This window comes from Macaca mulatta, chromosome 5 (genome assembly GCF_049350105.2).
Source record: "Macaca mulatta isolate MMU2019108-1 chromosome 5, T2T-MMU8v2.0, whole genome shotgun sequence".
NCBI classification, from domain to species: domain Eukaryota; kingdom Metazoa; phylum Chordata; class Mammalia; order Primates; family Cercopithecidae; genus Macaca; species Macaca mulatta.
The window spans coordinates 55,521,068-55,544,649 of NC_133410.1; the positions used below are offsets into that span (position 1 = coordinate 55,521,068).

General features: G+C 40.9%; 1 protein-coding gene across 1 annotated transcript in view; it reads right to left on the reverse strand.

Annotated features, from left to right (window-relative positions):
* FRAS1 (Fraser extracellular matrix complex subunit 1) overlaps positions 1 to 23,582 on the reverse strand; it is a 449,198-nt gene that overhangs the window by 222,375 nt on the left and 203,241 nt on the right. Inside the window, exons 15-17 of the mRNA XM_015138463.3 lie at positions 10,464 to 10,607; positions 2,974 to 3,114; positions 1,196 to 1,336 (exon numbers count right to left, since the gene is read on the reverse strand). Coding sequence (XP_014993949.3) covers positions 1,196 to 1,336; positions 2,974 to 3,114; positions 10,464 to 10,607 — 426 coding nt within the window. The remainder of the gene's footprint in view (positions 1 to 1,195; positions 1,337 to 2,973; positions 3,115 to 10,463; positions 10,608 to 23,582) is intronic.

Below are 23,582 nucleotides of genomic sequence, written 5' to 3' on the forward strand. Positions count from 1 at the left end.
ACAGAGTGATAATAATGTTTGTGAAAGGAACAATGAGGGGTGGTGTTAACCAGTCACATCTCCCAGGTCCCATAAGGGCTGTTGGGCTAGACAACAACAACAAACAAACAAAACCAGAAAACTGGACAATATTGGCTTGGTTCTCCAGAGAAACACACTCACTAAATGACGATTTAACATTACACCCTTGGTTTTTATTGTAGCTTTTTAGAACCATTCATATGGAAGCCATTACTGTATCTTTTGCAAAAATAGTGGTTGTGTTATTATCTATGAGTCATGCATCACCCACTACATAGGGGTCCAGGCAACAAATTCCTCTCAGAATTTATCTGGGTTAAGGCTGCTCTTCTAGACAAGAAAGAGGCCCCTTTGAGCAGCAATGATCCATCACCGTGTTTTGCTTACCCTGGCTACTGGTGAAAAGCAAAGCCAAATAAGGTAGTCAAACTATCTGGTGCCCATATTTGAATACAATTAACTCTCCTGTTCTTTAAAAGATTCTCTCAATTTTCTCTTCCAAAACAGTTGTTGCAGCTTTCCTACTTCAAATTTGTTCTTCTTGTGACTATTCTCAAACTCTGTTCTAAGGATCCCGATGTACAAATAAATATACAGTGATTTCACTTAATTCTGATGTACAAATAAATATACATTGATTTCACTTAAAGTGTTTGTTCCCAATATTCTAGTTTCAAAATGCTTAAATGATATCGCCCTCCCAAGGAGCCCAAAGCCTTTATGGCAAACAGCTATTTAAGATTTTGCCATTTCACTCAGCCCGGAGGCATCGCTAGTGACTCTCAGTTTGCTCAGTAATATCATTACCAAAAAGAAATTCTTCAGGGAAAAACAAAATGAAGTCTAAGAAAAACATTAGCAAAGGTAGGAGAGTAGAGAAAGGAGGCAAGGGTTCTATTTTGTTTTAATGTACAGGAAAGAAAATAACATTCCCCCTAAAAACAGCCAGAAAATAAAAATCATAACCCTTTGAGTGTCTTCACAAATTTTCAAATGAATTTTTTTCAGATCAACCCTTCGCAAAACTATTGTAATGAAAAATGTTTATAATGTATGGATAGCCATAAAAGATACACTAGAAGAAAAGTTACACTGGAAAGTTATATTATTGAAAGAAGTAAATCTATGTTCTTGTGGGATAGCCTCTCAAGAATGATGGTGACACCAACAATACCTTTGCAGACCCCGTAGTCAGAGTAGAAGCCCTCTCCACAGTGGGGCAGACAGTGGCCTTGACGCAGAGCCTTGGGGGGGCTGCAGGCTGTACAGTGAGAGGCTGTGGGCCCAGAGCAGCTGGCACACGAGTTATGACAAACTGAGGAAGAAAGTGAGAGGGAGAACACCATGGGACGGGGTGAATAAAGCGCCCACTTCCTGACTGGGCTTCGCAAGCCTGGGACTCTTAGTCCCTCTGGATGTCACACCAAACCAAGGGGAAAATGTGTTGGGAGGTGGTTACACTGTCACAACTGCCCACATGGCCCTTTACCCACCATTTAGCCATGCTCTACATATTGCTTATTAGCTACCCTTTATTTAGTGTTTGTATTAAGCACTTTCTACACATTGTCACTTTTAATTTTCCTAACAACATTATGAGGTAGTTATTACTAACTACATTTTATAGATGAGGAGACTGAAGTTAAAAAATTTACCCATGATTACAGGCTTTATTCATAGCAGGGCTGAGATTTAGCCCTAGGTCCGTCTGGACCTAAACCTCACACTGCCTAAATGGGTTAGAGCGGAAAGGCTGTGGGTTGGAGTGTTGGAAGCACTGGCATTTTGACCAGTGTCTCCACCAATTCATCAATGCCCTCAGTCAAGCCTGGGTCTCTCCTGGCCTAGTTTTCTTGGTATGAGCACAGTGAAAGGTTGGACAAAATGATCATTTAAGATACTTCCAGCTTTAACATTCTAGGATTTTAAGTAACAATTACAGTAACGACTCTGACCACAACATATGACAATGTTAGGAATACATGTCCCCTGCTTTGGCCCTGGTGTTAACAGGGACATCTCTGACTCTAAGGGACAGGTGCTGGTGGCATGGCCTGGCTGAGCCTCTAGCAGGGCTGGGGTCAGGAGTGAGATATGGGAAGAAGGCTCTGCAGGACCATGGTCAGGAGCTGGGGGTGGTGGGTAGAGATGGGATGAGAACATGGGGGCAGGACACAGAGGAAAGGGTGGCGAACACTGGGTGAGTAAAGATGTTGGCAGGCAAAGGGGAGGCTGCTAAGGAGAGATGTTGAGATGGGTCTAAACATCCTGCACTATAAGATGGTAGGTAGACATGAGGAAGTGGGCATATGTTTCAGAGAGGAGGGCAGATCAAGATGTTCCAGGCAACAAGAAGTTCTCAGAGTTATCTGTGAGGAAAGACACAAGTCAGGTATATATATAAGGTTGAAATTTATAAAGTCTCAAATGGGTATGTTTCATAGTTTAGGCTGTATAAGTCTGAAATAAACAACGTATAAGCAGCACACAAAAACAAGTTTTCAATGGATACAGACTTTAGCTTTACTAGCTATCAAATTTGGTTTAACTTTTTAATTTTATTTTTGTGGTGTGTTGTAGTTGTCAATATATGACCTACATCACACATGTCATATAAGAAATGATTCTGTTACATCTGCAACCTAAGTGAGTGATGGTTTACAAGTAAATAAGGACTGTATGTTAAAGATGTCTTGGGCATTTCAAAAGGACCAAATGAACTCTAATGATGACTAATATACATAAGTCCTTCATGAAAGCACTCTAGTCCCCCAGCATCCACCCATATCTCCCACTCTCATACCAAATACACATAATGAAAAAGCTATCCCTTTTAAAGTAATGCTTTCCCATCATACACTCAAGTTCCCAAATGAGCAGCATATAGCACCAAGTATAGTCAAACATGTACTCAATACTTTTTGAAGATGATGGTGGTGACCCATCTCTTACCTTTGCACCTGCCAATGGCATCAGCATAGTACCCGCCAGGGCATTCAGACATGCATTTCCCATCATGCAGCACTGTCTTCTCAGTACAGGTAAGACACCTGGGGCTACTAGGCCCACAAGTCTCACAGGATTGGTCACAAGCTAAGGGGAGGCAAAAAAAACCCATCAGAGAAAGGCAATAGTGAGCAAAAGAAGCAGTGAAGTCTATTCTTTACAATATCCACAATGGGTATCAATATCATCATCTCATTTTCTGGCTACTCAGCAGAATTCTGTTTCCTTGATTCCAACATTTCATTGGACTCTGTGCTTTTTGTTTTCACAGTTGAAAGAGAATTGAAGAATTATTCATTGAACTAAGCATAGCAAAGACTCTCAGGCACACCCACCAGTGTAACCAACTTAATACGAGGTTCGAAGTTAAAATGGCCTTAGAGGTGAGGTTGCCAGGTTTATCAAATAAAAATACCAGATGCTCCATAAAATTTGAATTTCAGATAAATAATAAATTTTTTAGCATAAATATGTACCAAATATTTTATCCTTTATTCTACGCTACTTGGAGAGAGAATTTAGAAAGTCAAGATTCTACTAAGCAAGGTCACGCTACTAAAATTATGTTAAAATTGCTGAACTTCACACAGTCTTTCAGGATCTCATTCACTTATTTGTTTACTCCCTAAAACACCTGTTAAGGTCTGTGTCAGGTCTTATGCCAGGTGGTAGAAACACAAAAACCAAATCAACTAAGTTTTCACTTTAAGTAGCTTAGTAGTCTAATACAGGAAAAGAAATAGACAATATTGGAAATAGCTAAAATATCACTCAGATCAATCTATATAGGCACAATGAAAATTTAAAAAAAAAAATGTGAGGGTGGGGGTAAGAGGTAGAAAAGTCAAGAAAGCATTCATAGAGGTGTGACCCTTGAGCATTGTCTTAGGAAGCAGTGGGACCACGTCAGGCTGATGCGAATGTACTCCAGGCTGAGGCCGCGAAGTAAGCTGAGTCTCAGAAACTGGGAGGAGACTAGGCTGCCCAGGAAAACAGCAGTTTCATTTGGCTGGAAAAGTGGGAAGGCCAGATTATAGAAACCTATGGCCTGACTCTGTTGTCTCGATTTTCATCCTAGGAAAGGCAATGAGTTTGAACCCCTGCAGTTCTAAACACAGTAGAAACATGGCTGTATTTGTGTCTAAGAAAGATCATTTTGGCCTCAGTTTGGAGGGTGAAGAGGAGAGTTAGAAGCCCTGCTGGAAGACCATGGCAATGAGAATGGAGCAAGATGATTAAGGGTTGAATTAGAACTGTGGAGGTCGTGAGAGATTTGAGAGCAGTGAAGAAAAAACCATCTCACATGGCTTCCAGAGGTCTGTCTTGGGGTACAAGTGATGTCACTCACAGAGTACGGGAAGGAGAATAGGTTGGGGGGAGTGCCATGAGCTCAGTTTTGAACATGCACAATCCAGGGAGCAATGTGACTTACAGCTCTGGAGCTCGGGGGAGAGGTGTGGGGTCATCATATACAAGCAATTGTTGAAACTAAAAATTAGTTGAATGATTCAGGAAAACTATGCAGGATAAGACAGAAGTAGGCAAGGACCTGGGTAGCATCAGCACTTAAGAAAAGAAGAAGAAGAAGAAGAAAAAAAAACTAGTACAGCTGACCAAGAAGAAATGATCCAAAGATAAGGAAGAGAAAAAAGAACATGGTGACTGAGAAACCAAGGGAGGAAAAAGGTTTGCAAAAGAAAGTCATGACAGGTGCAGAGAGGACAAATAACATCTGAAAAGTTTTACTACACTTAGGAACCAGGCTGTGGGTGTCCTGTGCCACACATTTCAGTGGAGTCATTAGACCAAATGAAAGTGAAGGCCATGATTATAAACTGTTCCTTTGAGGGACCCAGGCTGAGAACGGAAGGGGAGAGGGAAACAAATAATTGAAAGGGGAAAAGGTTATTTTGTCTTTCTTATATTATAAAAATTCAAGGCAAATATAGATCCTGGAAAGGATTTTTAAAAGAGAAGAGTTTGAATGATTGGTGAAAGAATATCTAGGAGAAAAGGGGGGTACATATGCAAAAGTGCAGTTGAGAGACTGGCTTTGAACAGAGCAGAGAAAGGCCTCCTTATGAAGGGTGGAAGGAGGTGAGGGAGAGTGCAGTCACAGGCAAGTCTGTGATTCAATCTTTTCTATGCTGGTTGGCTAATGTCTTTAAAAATAAACAAAGCAAACCTTCCTGCTACAGAGAATCAATGTTTCAAAAATAGAGAACTGCTGAGATTTATTCTCTCTGTTCCCTTAATCCATCTACACCCTGCTAACCTCCTGAAAAATATTTTGAGAACATAAGAAAAAAGACACTAAATGATGGGGCCAAATGTCCCATCTCGCATCCTGAAGAATTCAGCATCTGTCCACAGGCAAATGTGTAGAGTAAGAGAATGGGCTATGGCAATGGTCTTAATATCAAGGAAAAAGAAAATCATCCCTCAACTCAGGACTGGAAGAAATGAAAATTAATCTGAAAAGTGTTCTTCCCTCCCACATGCCACAAAAACTCCTGAGGTTTCTAATTCTAGAACTGACATCTCAACAGAAGTGAGTAATCTGAAAGCTAAATGCAATTCCCCAGAAAGGAAAAATTGCAGCAATATTTAGAAATTAGAATTGACCAACAATTAAAGCATTGCATATCAAACATTTTAAGATACACCTAAAGTTATGCATAGAGGGAAATTTGTAAATCTAAATAAAACTATTAGGAAGATGTACTTTCTCCCCAAACTAATCTATAACTTCAATGCAATATCAATAAAAATTCCACTTGAGTTTTCTTTCTTTCTTTCTTTTTTTGAGACAGGGTCTCACTCTGTTACCCAAGCTGGAGTACAGCAGCATGATCATGGCTCGCAGAAGCTTCAGTCTCCCAGGCTCAAGTGATTCTCCTGCCTCAGCCTCCAGAGGAGCTAAGAATACACGCACACACTGCCACAACTGGCTAATTGTTTTTTTAATTTTTGGTAGAGATGAGGTCTCACTATGTTGCCCAGCCTGGTCTCGAACTCCTGAGCTCAAGAGATCCTCTCGCCTTGGCCTTTCAAAGTGCTGGGATTACAGGTGTGAGCCATCACACCCAGGCCCAGCTGAGTTTTCTTAGGAATTCAGTAAATGTACTCTAAAGTTTATGAATAGCTAAGTCAACTTTGAAAAGGAAAGAAAGGAAATTTTCCCAATCAGATATTAAGACATACTACAAAGCCATAGAAATTAATGAACAAAATAGTTTAATAGTGGTATAAGAACAGAAATTTAGACTATGGAAAGTTAGAAATTTCCATATCTTATAGCTCAGACAACACTCTCTATATATGGAAATTTAATATACAATAAAGAGAAATAAGGAAGGCCAGACTGAATGACTAAATAATGTTGGGAAAACTGGATCGTGAAATGGAAAAAAATCAAATGGGACCCCCTACTTAAATCCAAATATATATATATATAGACAACCTAAGTTAAGATAAAACATCGAATTAATAGAAGAAAATACAGAATAATTTACTTTTGAACCTTAGCAGAGGTCTTATTAAAATTTCAAAAAAAAAACTTTAAAGCAAAAAATAATGAATTAAAGATTATTGTTTAACAAAGGCATTATATTCAAAGTTAAAAGACAATAGAGTGAGAAAATTTGCATATTTAAAACTGAAAAAAGGCTACTATCTATAACAGACAAGGAAACTCCATAAAATGAACCCCATAAAAGGAGGCAAGGCCAATAGAACAATGAGAAAAGCACATTTAAAAAGTAATTTATAGAATAGGAAACTTCAAGACCAATAGGAGTTGAAGATATGCTCAAACTCATTCATCATCAGAAATAGGCAAATTTAATGGGTTGACTCTTTATACTCTTGATCAGAAAAAATCAGAATCTTGATAATACCAAGTGGCGACAAGGATGTGGAGATGAGTGAACCCTCATGCTTGGGAATGTAGATTGCACAGCCATTCTGGCAAGTAACCCGGCACTACTTGGTCAAATGAAGAATATGCAGAGTCAAAAAACCAGTCATTCTGCTTCTGGATATAAATCTCAGGAAACTCCCTCTAGAGCTTTACAAAGGAACACATTTGAGGCTGTTCCCTGGTGCTGTCTAGTGATGCAGATGGAGAGAAAGGAGGGAGTCCATCACCGGGATCGTGGATGGGTAGTATGAGGGGGGCACACCAGGGAGCACTACACAGCAGTGAGAAGTGAAGGGCTAGGGGAGAGAACAACATAGTGCATCTAAAAAATGTACTCCTGAGTGAGAAAAGAAGGAAACAGCACGCAGTTTGTAACATCTCACTTAAGAAAATTAAATATACATGCACTCAAAATAAAAATACCCAGTTAGATAAGCTCATAAAAATAACAATATTTTAAAAAATGGTTGCATGGGTGCAAAAGAGAAATGAAGATTAAAAAAAAGAAAAGGGAGAAAGAAAAAAGGAGGGAAGAAAGAGAAACGAAAGAAAGAGAGGGAATGACTAACAGAAACCTCTGATTTATTATGCTTTGATTTATTATGTTAGCTACAGTCAGAAAAGTCCTTCATAATGGCATAAACACTTAAAAGATAAAAGAATGAGGAGGTTTCCTCCTTTGAATTGTACCACCCTTTATATCTAATATTTGTAGAACACAATACACATACCACAGGTGAACCTGGTTACTGTAAGATCTTTCAGCCAGGGCATACCACACTTCATAACAGGCTATGCTGGTTTTTTCTAAGCACTTGACTTTGAGATTTCTACAGATATGGGCTGGTAGGTTATAAATTATTGAACCCACATCAGCCAGTTTTTATCTTGAATAGCACTAATCTGAAATGGAAATAAGTCAGCATTATCAGCATCCGACGTCTTAATTAACATTCCGATACCAATCAGTGAGTTGGTTCACTGTTGTTTCAGAAATATTTCTGTGAACATTTCTGAAGTCATTTTGATACAAACTTGGAGAATGGTAACAATTTTATAAAAAGTGTAAGCTCCAGTTTTGTGTATTAAAAGGCCTGTCGGTCAACACCAGTGGCATCACAAACTCTTGCAGCAGGCTAAGCACATGACATGTGTTTAGTAATTACTTGTAGATCCACTGATTCATTGGTTGACTAATGTCAGCTATGATCCATCCTCCTGCCTGGAAGTTTCTTTCAGATGCTTTTCAAAATGTGCACAGATAAAGCAGATTCCCACCTCTCACAGCCTCAAGGCTCACATTAACTATTCCTCTTTTTAAGTATACCGCTTCTCCAGCAAAAGTTACCTTCTCAATCCAGATAATGTAGAGTCTCAGGTCAGTGTCACCGTTCCTCCATCACTGACAGTAACCAGCATCCCAGGGGACTTAAAGGGTAAATGCCTTTAGGCCCTTGAATTAGTGCAAATTTGACATCTGTCGACCTTTAGAGAATACATCTGGCTTAATTGAGCAGGAAAGTGATGCTGGCAGAAAAAGATTAATATGCTCAGGCTAATGGCAGCCTGGCCTTTCTTTCCTGGTTCTCTCCTGAATCCACATAAAAGCCACCTGTGACTCATCAATACCAGGTGAGATTTTTCACCCTGGCAATACTGACGGATCCCTGCACAGCTTTACGTAAGCAGCTGCCAAGGGCTATCTCTCTTCTCTAAGACAAGTGGATTTGTCAAGTCCCTCAAATCATCTCATTTTTGCTGTTGCCCTGCTCAGTGAACAAAATGAGGACAATAACTCAAGAAAGTTTTATGAGCCACACATTTTTGTTGATTTGGCGGACTTAGTTACGAAAAAAAAAAGTCCTCTTGGCCTCTCTATAGGTATGACCATCAAAGTAAACTCAATGTAAACCTTTCATTTACTGTCAGGATGCCTGCAGACCTGGCAGTGCCCACAGGGGTAGCCAGTTCATCTAAAGACTGACAGAAGACACAGAAGAAGGTGCAGAGGTGGAAAGGGGGAAAGGATAATAAAAAGGAAAATTTAAAAAAACACAGGCAGAAGTGCATAAGGAAATACCACATTATAATGAGCAATAGAGTGGTTCCTAGGTAGTTAAGACCCAGAGCCAGAATATCTAAACTTGAATCTCAACTCTGCCCCTTATTAGCTGTGTGATCTTAAGCGAGTTTCTTACCCTCTCAGTTTCCTATCTGGAAAATGAGAATGGTTATATCTACCTCATGAAATTGTGAGGATTAAACACCAAACACTGATAGAACGCTTACTATGTGCCAGGCACTATGCTAAGTGCTTGCATATCTTAACTCGATCCTCTCGACAGCTTTCTGAATTGGGGGTGTATTCATTTTCTATGGCTACTGTAGCAAATTACCATATTACCATAAACTCTTTGCCTTAAAACAACACAAATTTGCCATCTTATAGTTCTAGAGTTTAGAAGTCCTAGAATCAAGGTTCCTTCTGGAAGCTTTAGGGGTGGAATCTGTTCCTTGCCTGGACGCTCTAGGGATGGAATCTGTTTCCTTGCCTTTCCCTGGATTCTAAAAGTCACCTGCATGCTCAAGGCATTTTCCTTACTTCACTCTATCACTCCAACCTCTGGTCCCGTCCTCGACCCTACTTTTCTGACTCGTCTCTATTGCCTCCCTCATATAAGGACTCTTGTGATTGATTATACGGGGCCTCACCCAGATCATCCAGGATAATATCCTCACGTCAAGATCCTTAACTTAATCACACCTACAGAGTCCTCTCTGCCATTCAGGGGAACACACCACAGTTCTACGGATTAGGACAAGGGCATCATTGGGAGCCCGTTATTGTGTCTTCCACAGGTGCTACTAACATCCCCGTTTCACAAGTGGGAATGGACATGCAGAGAGATTGACTAACGTGCTGAAAGTCATGCTTTCTCTCCTGACTTTCCTGCCTCTCAGTGGGTTAATGTTTATAAAGCACTTGGAACTGTGCCTGGTTCAAGGAAGCACTAAGCTGGGTTAACTCTCGTTGCTATAGCCACGGGTGTTAAGGTAGAATGGATACTAACTGCTCAGCTTTAAGCCAGTGGCACCAACACCAAAGGTGGGTCAGCCCTCCACTGGCCTAAGAGTCTCTTTGTCCCCACGTACATTTGGAAGGCAGTCTGGTGTTGATAGAGACTTTGGGATTTGGGGAAAGGAAAGTCTGGGTGGGAGCCCAGTTCCTTTCCCTCCAGCTGTGGGTCTTGAGTAGGCCACCTGAGCCTCACTATCTTCATCTGCAGGACAAGGCTAGAATGAGCACCCCAACCATAGCAGACTGGTGGGGTAGTTAAGAGGAATCTCACTGGTGAAAAGTGTTTTCTACACATCTAAATCAAAGATTAATCTCAGCAGCTATTCACATATATGTTGAGTAAAAGAAACATTGGTGTGCTATGATTTGAATACAACAAGGGATGCTGGAAGAGAACAAGGAAAGGATACGTCGGCATCGCAACCCAGCACTCACCGCTACAGGTGCCCCGCCTGTTGTAGAAGCCTTTTCCACAGCTGCTATCACAGCGGCCATCTCTCAGCACATGGAGGGGATCTCTGCAGGCCAAGCAGTGCTTCTCCGCCGGGCCCCAGCAACCTGCACAGGACTCATGGCAGACTGCAGACAAACAGCAAAATCAGTGAGTAGTCTACAGCAGAAAGGACTGGTCATTGTTTTTCTTTTAAATGTTTTAGAATTCACAAGGAGGATGTCAGTTTGTTCCTTAGTTCCTAAACTGCTATTGACATATTCACACCTCAGGACAAACATGACACCCGCTTCTCCAAGGAACTCTTTCTATTGGCCAGAAGTACAACTTCAGTAAAGTATTGCTAAGAGATTCAGAAGAGGAAATCAGAGGCTTTTGAGAAATGAGATTTACAGAGAAGGAAATCATGACTGTCTAGAGAAAGATGGACTGGTTAATGAAATGAGATGGTCCTCCACCCCCTTGCCTTTTGTAATCACACCACGGAGTATCCGCAGGATCACCACCTCCCAACTGCAGCACCATCAGAATCAGCTGAGGAAGGATACCTTGGACTCTAGTTCCAGATCCAACTTTCTGAGGACCCAGTCCTACTTGACATCTATTGTACTTTGCCTTTCTAGCTCTTTCCCCCCAGTATTATCTGTCCTAAACATGTGTCTTAAGAACTCACACAGCTTGCTTTTCTCTTATACCTTCAATTTCTTACTATAACTTGCTCCTTTAAGATTTTAAAATGTTCTCCCCTTCAGCATTTGATTTTTTTTGATTACTCTTCAAGCTCCCTCTTCACCTTAGCACTTCTGCAGAAGGACCTATTCTGAATAACTGAATTTTTTCCAATTTGGCTAGCTGTATGGCTAACCCCTATCATCCTCATTCTTAAAATGTTTCCTTCACAAGGGAGCACCAACTAGTTTGCAGAGGCATTGATTCTTACCAAAATTGGTAGATAGAATGAATGTCTTGCTGCTTGCAAGCAGCTTTGTAACCCTACCTTAGTAATTCAAGTAGGCATCCCTTTGGAGGCAGAAGGAAGGAAATCTGCCTTGCAAACCTCAAGATCCAACTCTCTCTTCTCAGTTCTAAATTGCACAAGCAAGTCCTAATTTCAGATACTTTTTCTCCCCAAAAACGGTAGGGATGATTACGAATTGCATTAAGTGCTAGAAAGGGCTCTGCAATAAAGAGTAACAGTGGTGGGGGTGGTGGGGACCAACTGTAGATCAGAGAGGTAGTCAGCCACAGGGAGTGGGACCATCACGAGCAACTCTCGAGGAGGGAAGGAGTACGTGTGTTTGGGGAAACTGAGGGCTACCCCTATGGCTGGAGTTGGCGAGGCACAGCGGGGGGCCATGGCATGATCAATGGCTGCAGCCATAGGCAGAGGCCTGGTCAAACTTGACCTTGGAGACCAAGGAAAGAAATTAGGACTTTTATCCTAATTCCCACGTGAAGTCATAAATGAGCTCACACAAGACAGACAGAAGATCTGATTGAGATGTCTCAAACCACTCTCTGGCTGCCATGTAGAGAGGGTATAAGGACCTGCTAGCAAGCAGGAGACCAGCACGGAGTCTACTGCATGACCCAGGTGAGAGAGGACTTGGACTAGTGGAGTGGGAAGCGGAGACAAAGGAAAGTTTCCTTATGTATCACCTGGTTCCCTTGTGAGACCGTAAGCTCCATGAGGGCAGGGCCTATTTCTGTTTTGTTAACTCTGTACCAAGCACACTGCTTGTGCTTTACAAATGTCTCTTAAGTAATTTCATTTATATTTAACTCCTTATGTATATTTTATAAATGTTACATGAGAATACTGTCCATATGCAGGATAAGTTTAAGGATAAACTTATCCTTAAGCTTAGGTTAAGTTTTAGTTATAATTTACTTGGTACTAAATTATAGTTAAAGATGTGGATGCAAAGATCTCAGTAAAAAATTCTACCCTTAACACACATGAAATCTGCCTGGCATTCAGGTATTCTACGACGCTTTGATTACAGACTGTAGTCATCATCTGAAGAGTCAATGACTGTTCATCCCTTCGCCTCACTCACTCTGGAGCTGATCTAAAGTCATTACCAAAACAAACAAACAGAAAATCTGCTCTCATTTCTAAAAAGTTATGCCAAGTTGATACATCAACATCCAATAGAAGCACACAAGGACGCGGGTAAGGCATGTTCCCAGCTGGCCACAGGTAAGCCGCGTTATCTGAGGTCTGCTGCAGGAACACTTAGAACACTCTGTTGCCTGGGTGCACTGGTGACATTGCACCAACTGCACTGGGCATAAGTGCCAAGGAAATGATGGATAGAAAGTGAGGCTAAAAAGACAACAGGGGTCAGACTTCCAAGTTCAGATGGGCTAGGGTACGGACCTTGGACTTTGTGCCATGGAAAGTTTTAATTAGGGCAGTGGAATGATCACTTCTGCTTTTTAGGGAGTTCATTCTGGCAGTGGGGAGAAAAGAAAGTAACTCAAGACATCTGCAGGGGATGAAATCATCTTTGTCCAGATGTGCAGAGGAGATAAGAAATGAAAGCATAGCTCCCTAGCTCTCTTCAGCGACTGGTTGAAGAGCAGCACAGACATGCAGTTATACTGGTTGTTAAAATAGTAAAATACTTTCAAACTGGTTGGTAAATGGCTGTCACCCTGAGCTTCATCCCCGGAATCTCCACCCGACATCATGCTCCACAAACAAAAGGTCTGACACAAGAGAAGGTCTGGGGGTCCTCCTCCTTCTCTCTGATGTGCATCTGTGCCATACTGCTTGTTAGATATTTTTACTATACCCTTGGTGTTACCAATCAGGACAGAGACCCAAGAATGAGCAGGATGGCCTCAATCAACAGACTTAGGGATGGCATTCAGGCCCCCCACAAACTGAGCTCTCCTTAACTTTCCAGCTCCATCTTCCACTATCTCCCCACGCACACCAATTCTATGAAGCAGAGCACCCTACGTGTGCCATGTGCCCACCTGTGAGTTCTGGATGCCCTACACAGGATTTGCCCAGCCCACAGCGTCTCCAGCTCCTTCCTTAGCTCCTAAAATCCTGTTTATATTTAATTTCCCGTTTATATATCCTAAGTTGTCACTACTTCTGTGAAGCTTTGCTAAACTTGTCTAATAACCTTTCTCTATGTTCCTGCAATGTGTTGCATATGCCTCTCTTATTATATTTATCCTACTGTACTAACTTACTCAGTTATGAATCAATCTCAATGGAATTCAATCTTCAATGGAATTCAATACCCTCCCAAATGGGGACCACGTTTTAGTCATCGTAAACCCCCAGTATCCAGACTGATGCCTGGCACCTAGTCAGTACTCATTAAGTGTAGGCTAAATGAATGTACAGCAGATTTTTTAAATTGGTTATGGGGGATTCATCCTTTTAGTTACCTTCTACATGGAAGCAACTCACCACAAGGTCATAGTCTTAAGATATAACTTAAGAGAAACTTGAAGCTGTAATATGTACTTAATAAATGCTGAAGTCTAAATCTGCTTATGATGATAAATACTGATGCTGCATCTATATAGAGTACCGAACATCACAGTGGTCCTACTGTTTTTTTACATATTACGTAAAAGACATGTTCCATGGCCAGACCCAACAGCAGAAGGAATTTTTATTTCAACACAGGAATATGCTGAGCTGTCATTTCTTATAATGATATACTTCCACTGTGGTTTCTTTAAAATAAATTGTATTGTGTATATTTAAGGTATACAACACAATATTATAAGGTGTATATATAATTTATACATATATTTATATATATAAGGTATATATTTAAGGTATACAATATAATATAAGGTGTGTATATATATTTATATATACATCATTATAAAAAGTGTGTGTATATATACACTGTATAATATCACATTGTATACCTTAAATATGTACCTTATATATATCTAATAATATATATTTATGTTTAATACACCTTATATTTTATAAGGCTAAGTATATATATACACCTTATATTTTATTTATATTTTATATAAGGTGTATATATATACACCTTATAATATGCTATATACCTTAAATATATATACACACCTTATAATATCATGTTGTATACCTTAAAATATATATATAAAGAGGATTAGTGTATATATATATAGAGAGAGAGGGGAACAAATTAACATACCCATCTTCTCATATAGTTACCCATTTTCCCCTGTGTGGCAAGAACAGCTATCATCTACTGATTTAGGGAAAATCCCACTGTGTTTGCAACTGATTTCTAATTTCTAACACTGAACATATGCTACCACAGATTATCTCTTAAATGTGGCTTTAATTATATTTGGGTTATTATAAAAAATAAGAGGTCACTCCCTGACTTTTCACCATAATTTCTCTTAGTGATACATTTCAGATCACACAGGGTTTGAATGACATATTGTGAACATTGTGGCAATAAATTTTGAAAGACGGTGAATAAGAGAAAGCTATCTTTTTATCTCACAGGCAGCAGATAATTTATTTGGTAAGGTCCCTGACTTTTCTGAAGCATAACCAGACATGTGTGGGCTTCTTCAGCAATCCATTCCAAAAATGAAAAGGAGCAAATTACTTTTCTTTTTGCAATTCTTGACTGAAACCCTACTCTAAAAATAGCACACCTCTTTTAGTATCTGATACTTTTGAAATAGAAGATTGCTAAGCTATACCTCTCTAACAATAAAATGCAGCCCTTTTCCAGGGAAACATTAAAAGCACTTCCTATAATCACCTTATTTTCCACAAAGCCTTCCCAGACCCAGAGCAGTGGATACAGACACCCGTGTGCTCTTTTCTGTGACCGTCTGGAGTAAGTTTCCAGAGAATTAGCACAATTGATCTGTAGTTCCTCTGAGATTCATCAGTGAGGCTGCAGTTCAGATTTGCAAACTGCCAAGATGTTTTTCCTCACAACTGCACAGAAAAAGCCCAAACTTCAGGCACAAGCAGGTGTGATATACGCAAATCAAATTCCTTCATTCTGTTTCTTATCCAGTTTGTGGCAACTGCCAGCTTTCATTCTGATCTCACAATGACTAGGTAGTACTCGCCAAGGTTTGAAGTATTATCAGGAGGGTAAATTTTCAATAAGAAGCTCTTGCTGGATGACAAATTGTTTCTGTCTTGAACTCAACTTCACTGTTACTTGGTTTCCTAATCTGTAAAGCGGAAATAATAATATTTGTTGTACCTAATTCACGAGGACATGGAGAGATGACAAGTTTGGAAAAGCAAAGAATGTTGGGTGTGATCATATGAATGGCATGGGGGGATCTGCATTTTGTCTCAACTGCTGTCAAAAGCAAAGTAATTTTAAAGAGAGAAAATTAAAGGTCAACACAAGACAGAAGGGGGAAGGATGGAAAAGACTACAGGAAAGGTTGGCTCACTTAGAAAGGAAGGGAAGGGAAGGGAAGAATTACAGCCTGCAGGGATTTGGCCAGCAGCTGTATGAAGGAGCTCCAGCCTCTCCCAGGGGCTTCACACTTAGAAGCTCTTTCCTTGCAACCTCTACAAAACAACCGCCAAAGCTCTTTGAAAGTGACTAGAAATACCTTAGTGAGGCCCTGATGCCTGAAAGACTCCTTCCCCCTCCCCAATCACAGCCCCACAAGAGGCCAAGGCTGGTTGCCTGAGATGCTGAAACTCCAGGCTAATTTAAAAGAAGTTCCAAAGAAATCTGAGCCATCACAATTTTTGATCCTTTTACTCCAACATTCTGTCCCTTCCCAGACTGGGCCTCTGCCCGCTACTGCCTTCCTTTGCCAATTGAAGGCTTTACAATGGGAATGTCTGGTCTACACATATTCTGAAAACTCATAAGTACTTGAGGAACTTCATAATAGAAAAAAGTACAAACACGTAAAAAAAAATCTTCGGCATCATCAAAAGCGGGAGATATGCAAACCAAACAGGAGAGCAGCAACTAGATGCACTGGATGAGACATGCACATTATATTTTTAAACTGCAATTACTTTTGCACCACCTAATAACATGTATACATCCTAGAAACAGTGCTTAGTGAGAAAAAAAAAAAAAAGTCAAGAAAGAAGGAAATATCTGGTCGAATGTGGTGGCTCGTGTCTGTAATCCCAGCAGTTTGGGAGGCCAACGCGGGCGGATCACTCGAGGTCAGGAGTTCAAGACCAGCCTGGCCAACATGGTGAAATCCTGTCTCTACTAAAAATATACAAAAATCAAATTAGCCAGGTGTGGTGGCACACGCCTGTAGTCCCAGCTACTCAGAAGGCTGAGACAGGAGAATCGTTAGAACCTGGGAGGTGGAGGTTATAGTGAGCCAAGATCACGCCACTGTACTCCAGCCTGGGTGACAGAGTGAGACTCCATCTCAAAAACAAAACAAAGCAAAACAAACAAAAAACGAAGGCAATATCTACCCAGGCATACAAAACAATAAAAGCATAGGCATACAAAAGTACACACTAAATCACATTAGTGTAGTTATTTAAAAGGGGAGCTGGGAAGAAGGGGAATGGGAATAGGGCATGATAACAAAAGGAACAGACAGGCAGATGGATAGGCAGACAAATAAGCAAGAGAATAGCTTGGCCCAGACCAATGGTGAAAATGGGCCATCAACTGACGAGCATGATTAACTCCACATGCTTCATAAGAACCCCAAAAACACATAAAAGAAAAAATTCAACAAGATTTCATTTTACATCAATCAAATTGACAATTTAAGAAGGCCTGTGATACCTAGTGTCGACTGGAGTGCTGGCAAGTAGGCAACCTTACACATTTCTGGTAGGAGTACAAATCAGTGTAACTTTCTTAAAAGAGTGTAATATGTTAATCCATGTCAAAAAGCTTAAAAACCATACATAAACCTTTGGACTCAGCAGTCACATGTCTAAAAATTGATTCAAAAATGTTTACCACAATTTCTACTAAAATTGTTTGCATCATGGTTACATATAATTTAAAAAATTAGGAACAAATATCAAACCACAGAGGATTGGCTAAATGAATGATTGCATAGCCAGAGATGGAAAATTATACAACAGCTTTAAAAAGATGTTGTAGAAGGATAAGTAATAACATAAAGAAGGCCGGGCGCGGTGACTCAAGCCTGTAATCCCAGCACTTTGGGAGGCCGAGACGGGTGGATCACGAGGTCAGGAGATCGAGACCATCCTGGCTAACACAATGAAACCCCGTCTCCACTAAAAAAATACAAAAAAACTAGCCGGGCGTGGTGGCGGCGCCTGTAGTCCCAGCTACTCGGGAGGCTGAGGCAGGAGAATGGCGGGAACCCGGGAGGCGGAGCTTGCAGTGAGCCGAGATCGCGCCACTGCACTCCAGCCTGGGCGACAGAGCAAGACTCCGCCTCAAAAAAAAAAAAAATAAATAAATAACATAAAGAAAGCAAGCAATAAAACTGTAAATAGAGTACAATTTTAGTTTTGAAAAAAAAAAAAGTGTATGCCTATAGACACACAGAAAGATATCTTTATAAATTTGGAAGACATACACCAAAATACTAACAGTAGTGATTTGGGGGAGTTTGAGTTAGGAATTTTAGCTGACTTTTTATTATACTTTGTATTTTATTGACTTTTATTACTTTTTGGAATAAACATAAATTCATTTGGTACTTGGGGAGAATTTTAGTAATTTTCCTAATGGTGGAGGGAGGAAAGCTGTAGTCCTTTTCCCTAAGGTACATGCTAGGTAAATAGCTTGTTAACCTATTAAGCATGATTGTGATACAGCTGTGATTTACCTGTCTGGGGTAACATATTTGAATTTTTAGCAGGGTCTTTGGTAGACACAGAACTTGAATCAAAGGAAATTACATCCCAGCCAATGAAGGCTTTGGCAGGTCCACATGGACTTTTCATTGGTTCATAAGTCAGAGGACAAAGCCAGACATTCAGCTCATCAGCAGTATCTCGTAAAGTTATCTCTTCTATCTCCTGCCCCTCTACCTAAATCCTGAATCGATAACACAGGTATAATCCAAGGGTTTTCACGACCACCAGCTTCTCAGCTTCTACTCATCCTCTGTGACCACTGAAAACCCACAGCTGCTAGGACTCCCTGTGTTCCCTCCCAAATCCTACACCCAGTGGCCCCTGCTAATTAAATGCCTATTGTCTACTCCAGTGATGTCTTCTGAAATTGAAGAGCCAAAGGCGGGACCGCCAACCAAAACAACCTTTTGATGGGGGGAGTTCTCAGACCTCCTGGCTGTACTAACACAGCTGCTCAGATCTCAGCAACACTAACAGGGAGGTGCTGTTAGCTCTGTGGGCAGCATAGAAGCAGGGGAGGGCAGAACAGGGACAGCGCTTGGGTGGGGAATGGAGAAGAGAAAGAATGTGTGCCATACAGTCTCGCTAAAATAACTGAGAGCCTTCCAAACTGGGCAGAAAGCCGGCAGACTTGTCACTAGTTTGTAATCCATAGCTGAAATAGTTTGGGGTTCAGATTTGTCAGGAAGAATGGGATCTGTCTGAAAGATAACCTCTGTGGCATCTGTGGCAGGCTTTCTCTGCTGGTATGTGATACTTTTGTTCTGTCATTTGTCTTCTGGCATACACAGCAAAGGTCTAGAAGTGGCAAAGACGAATGCCAAACACAGCCAGCTTCCTGCCAAAGCTCAGGTCCCAGACACAACACCACCAGCTGTTTTCCCTCTTCTCTCCGTTTATTCTGTACATGAATATAATATCCAAAGAGAGAGGGGCCTTGGAACACTGTTGTCACCTGCCTCACTGGGTCTTGCTTACTCAAAAACAACTTACATTCTAAGAAGGCAATCCTATTGTCTTCCCTTCTGAATGGCCTGAAATACTCCATGGACACGACCCAAGTTTTGAAGACAGTTTATTTTATGAGTTACCTTCCCAACTCTGATAAAGCACACAACTATGTTAAACATGAGGAAAAGAGAAGAAAAAGAGGAGTGAGAAAAATAGAGAGTCTGTAATTTTCCTGAGGCCACAACTAGCCAGAAATTGAGGACAAGGAGCAACTAGTAGAAGCCAACTGGAAGATAGGTCATATGTAAGCCAAAGTTTAGTCATGCCTGTACATTTCTGTTCATTCCTCTCCATGCAATGGTCTGTCACATTTTTTCTATCAAAAATTATTCCAAAGGGCCATAGATATACTTAGCACCATGTGAAATTCAGAAGTATACGACATGTCCCTGCCCAATGACTGATCATTTCCTATCATATTCCCTTGTAAAGTATCTTTATAGCACCGATAATAATAATTTCATGTAACGATACTATCTAAGTATTTAAAATTACCTTGTTTATTTGTTTAGAGGCACTCTCCTCCCATTGAGGAAGTTAAGTTCCTTAACTAGAGGGAAGTTGTCTACCTGTTTCACTCTGTATCTCTGGTGTCTGGGACAGGGCCTGGTACACAGAAGAGGCTCCACCAATATTTATGCATGAACAGAATGGGAGAGACAGGAGGTACCACTTGAAGAAATAAGTCACCTTTACGAGAAAGTCAGCAATTTAGTAAGAGACCATAATTGCTGTAGAATGCCAAAGAAGTTCTGAACAATGCATAGGATGTAAAGAGTAGAACAAAATGAGTGAAGGCAGTGGTAGAAACATGCAGGGCCCCTAAACTGAGTATGTGACCCGGCAATGAAACTGAGACTGATCTTCCAATCCTGGGGTATGTTGCAAGGGCTATGGAGGTGACACCACCTTGGCAATGACCATCCCAACAGAGCAAGGAGGGCCCCTGTCTTGCGAGGAGGGCTCCTGGATTTCAGAACAGTAGTTTCATAGGTGCCATTGTCAAGAGGTCCACCCAGTACACAGCTAAGCTGGGATAAGTCATGTGTTGGAACACAACACCAAGACCCATTAAACCTCCACTGCTTTGGACCTGGCTGTGCAGGGTCAGTGCTTCATTTCTGCAAATGACTGGCTGCTCCAGTCAACCATAGTTCCAAAAAATAATTAACTTGAGAAGGTCCTCTGCTCAGGCCATAGCTTTTAAATGTCAACTAGGTCAACATCCTAGATGTAAATGTTACAGGTTTTTTTATTATAAACTTTTCCTCTAAATATGTCACAATATTGGCTAAGAAACAAATAATCATAGATTCTTATTATTTAATCTGAGTACTTAAAGAAAATTGTCTTTCCTTTTTAAAGAAAAAGGGATTTTAATTTATTGTAAAGAATACAGTATACTGTTCTCTATATATTTACTTATCCATAACATATAAAAGCAGATTTTATTTTAGATGAGACATTAATGGCAGAAAACTCTTCTTGCTTAATGTAAGCTATTTGTGTTTTATCTCTATAGGTTGAAAAATAAAGGAATGGTTTCAATAATATCAATAGCTGCCTTTTATTGTCCACATACTAAGGCCAGGCATAATGTATTTATACATTTCAAACAGCTTTTCTAACCTTCATAATAATGGTTTAAAGTAGATAATATCATCCCCATTTTGCAGTTGAAAAAATTGAAGCTCAGAGAGGTTAAATGGCTTGCCAGAGCCCTCTTGCAGCAAGTGGTAGAGTTGCCATTCAAAATAATCCTATCCCTTATAATCCTGTAAAATGTTCAGTTGCTTGCTTCTCTACATCTCAAAATCTGAGAACATACAGCACTCCAATATAGAATAAACTTCAAAGGCTTTTGGTTTTTTGTTTTTGTTTGTTTTGTTTTATTTTACATCTCCACGAGCAGCAACTAACCTGCCTGGACTGTGAGCTCACTATAGGCAAAGAGTGAATCTTATTTACTTTACATGCTTCATGTACTCAGGACCTAGAACAATGGTCAAAAAAGAATGAAAGGGGAAATGAGATAAAAGGAACAAGGAAGAAGGACAATGGAAAGCAGAACCCAAGTCTCTAAACTTATATGAAAGGCTTTCTAGACACCAGGAACCATCTTCTAAACCAGGGGTTCCCAACCCCCCGGCACAGATCAGTTTCAGTCTGTGGCCTGTGAGGAACTGGGCCACACAACAGGAGGCAAGCAGCGGGTGAGCAAGCATTGTCACCAAGCTCTGCCCCATAGGAGCGAATGCGAACCCTATTGTTAATTGCCTATGTGAGGGATCTAAGTTACAGCTGCTTATGAGAATCTAACTAATGCCTGATGATCTGAGCTGGAACAGTTTCATCCCGAAGCCACCCCCAGCTCCCCGGTCCATGGAAAAATTGTCTTCCATGAAACCAGTCCCTCGTGCCAAAAGGGTTGGGGACTGCTGCCCTAAATGGAGTATGTGAATTTACTCATTCAATCTTCATGGCAGTACAATGTGGCAGATATTACGTTCCTGTTTTACCCATAAGGCAATTGAAGCTTGGAGTTAAAGAATAGGTAAGTGACAGAGGCAAGATTAGAAACCAGGTGGTTTAGGCCGGGTGCGGCGGTTCAAGCCTATAATCCCAGCACTTTGGGAGGCCAAGGCAGGTGGATCACCTGAGGTCAGGAGTTTGGGACCAGCCTGGCCAACATGGTGAAACCCTATCTCTACTAAAAATACAAAATTAGCCGGGCATGGTGGCACATGTCTGTAATCCCAGGTACTTGGAAGGCTGAGGCAGGAGAATCGCTTGAATCCAGGAGGCAGAGATTGCATTGAGCCAAGATCGTGACAAGAGCAAAACTCTGTCTTAAAAAAAAAAAAGGGTAATAAATAATAGAAATCATAAGCCAATTCAAACAAACAAAAAAGAGGCCGGGCGTGGTGGTTCACACCTGTAATCCCAGCACTTTGGGAGGCCAAGGCAGGCAGATCACTTGAGGTCAGGAGTTCGAGACCAGCCTGGCCAATATGGTGAAACCCCGTTTCTACTAAAATACAAAAATTAGACAGGCATGGTGGTGAGCACCTGTAATCCCAGCTACTCAGGAGGCAGGAGAATCGCTTGAACCTGGGAGGCGGAGGTTGCAGTGAGCTGAGATTGTGCCACTGTACTCCAGCCTGGATGAAAGAGCGAGACTCCCTCTCAAAAAAAAAAAAAAAAGAAAGAAAGAAAGAAAGAAAAAAAGAAACCAGGTGGTTTAGCTTCCAGGTCCAAGCTTTTAAACACTGGGCCAGGCTCCCCATGACATCTGCACCTGCAGAATGAAGGCAGCATTTGCCCTGAGGTACACATGGCTCTATCCTCAGGCTTTTGTGAATAAAATAAGTTTTAAATAGACAAACTAAACATTGATATACATATAAAAATTGTCTAAATCCTACTCTTTCTCTTTTCAAAGCTTACAACCTTATGAGTTGCTCATTTTCACGTAATCTTACATGGTGCGTGTTGTTGGTAAAATTCTTATGGACTCTCATATCTAAGATTTGTGTGCACAGTTCAGTGGTCCCACCAGAGTGGAACAGAGACTGATTGAAAAGAGGGGCAAGACAAGCAAGGAAGAATGTTCTCAGGACCTGGAGAGTTCCACCTGGATCCAGTTTAGATTTAATACCTGAGTTTTTAAGATGAGTCAATGGAACCACTGTCCTGGTAGAGGGAATAGAGTAAATCCAAGGCAAGTGATACCAAAGAGCCAGGCAGGAAGAGTGCCAGGTCAAGTATTGTGGTGGGGAAGGTGGGGAGGGGGAGCAAAGAGCATCCATACCTGGATAAAGCCTGCCCATCAGTCTCCAGGTAATTAAGCGGTGGGCTATTAATTCCTGGAAATGGGTCAGAGCAGGGCAAGCAGCAGGAACCAAAGTACAAGCCCAGTGCTAGGACTACAGAGTCAAGAAGAGTGGGGTAGGATGGGCAAGAGGGGGTGTTAATCAGATCCAGCTGTTGGTAAAGGACACATAGAGGTTAAAGCAGAAGTCTGAGTGCCAGAACTAAAATGTGAGCTTTGGGTACTAACAGAGTGATCATTCCATGGCCCTACCTGCTGTGAAAAAAGGCAACCTACATCTGTCTCCAGTTTAGGTTCGTATAAAAACTGGCTAATGCTAAGCCTTTATGTATAGTGGTCAAAGCATCAAACTCTGGAGTTGTGAAGGCAGGGGAAATGAAGCAGGGACTGGTATGGAGTGCATCGTGTGGCCAACATTATTCAGTTTAATCATGCAAAATATGCAACAATAGTATT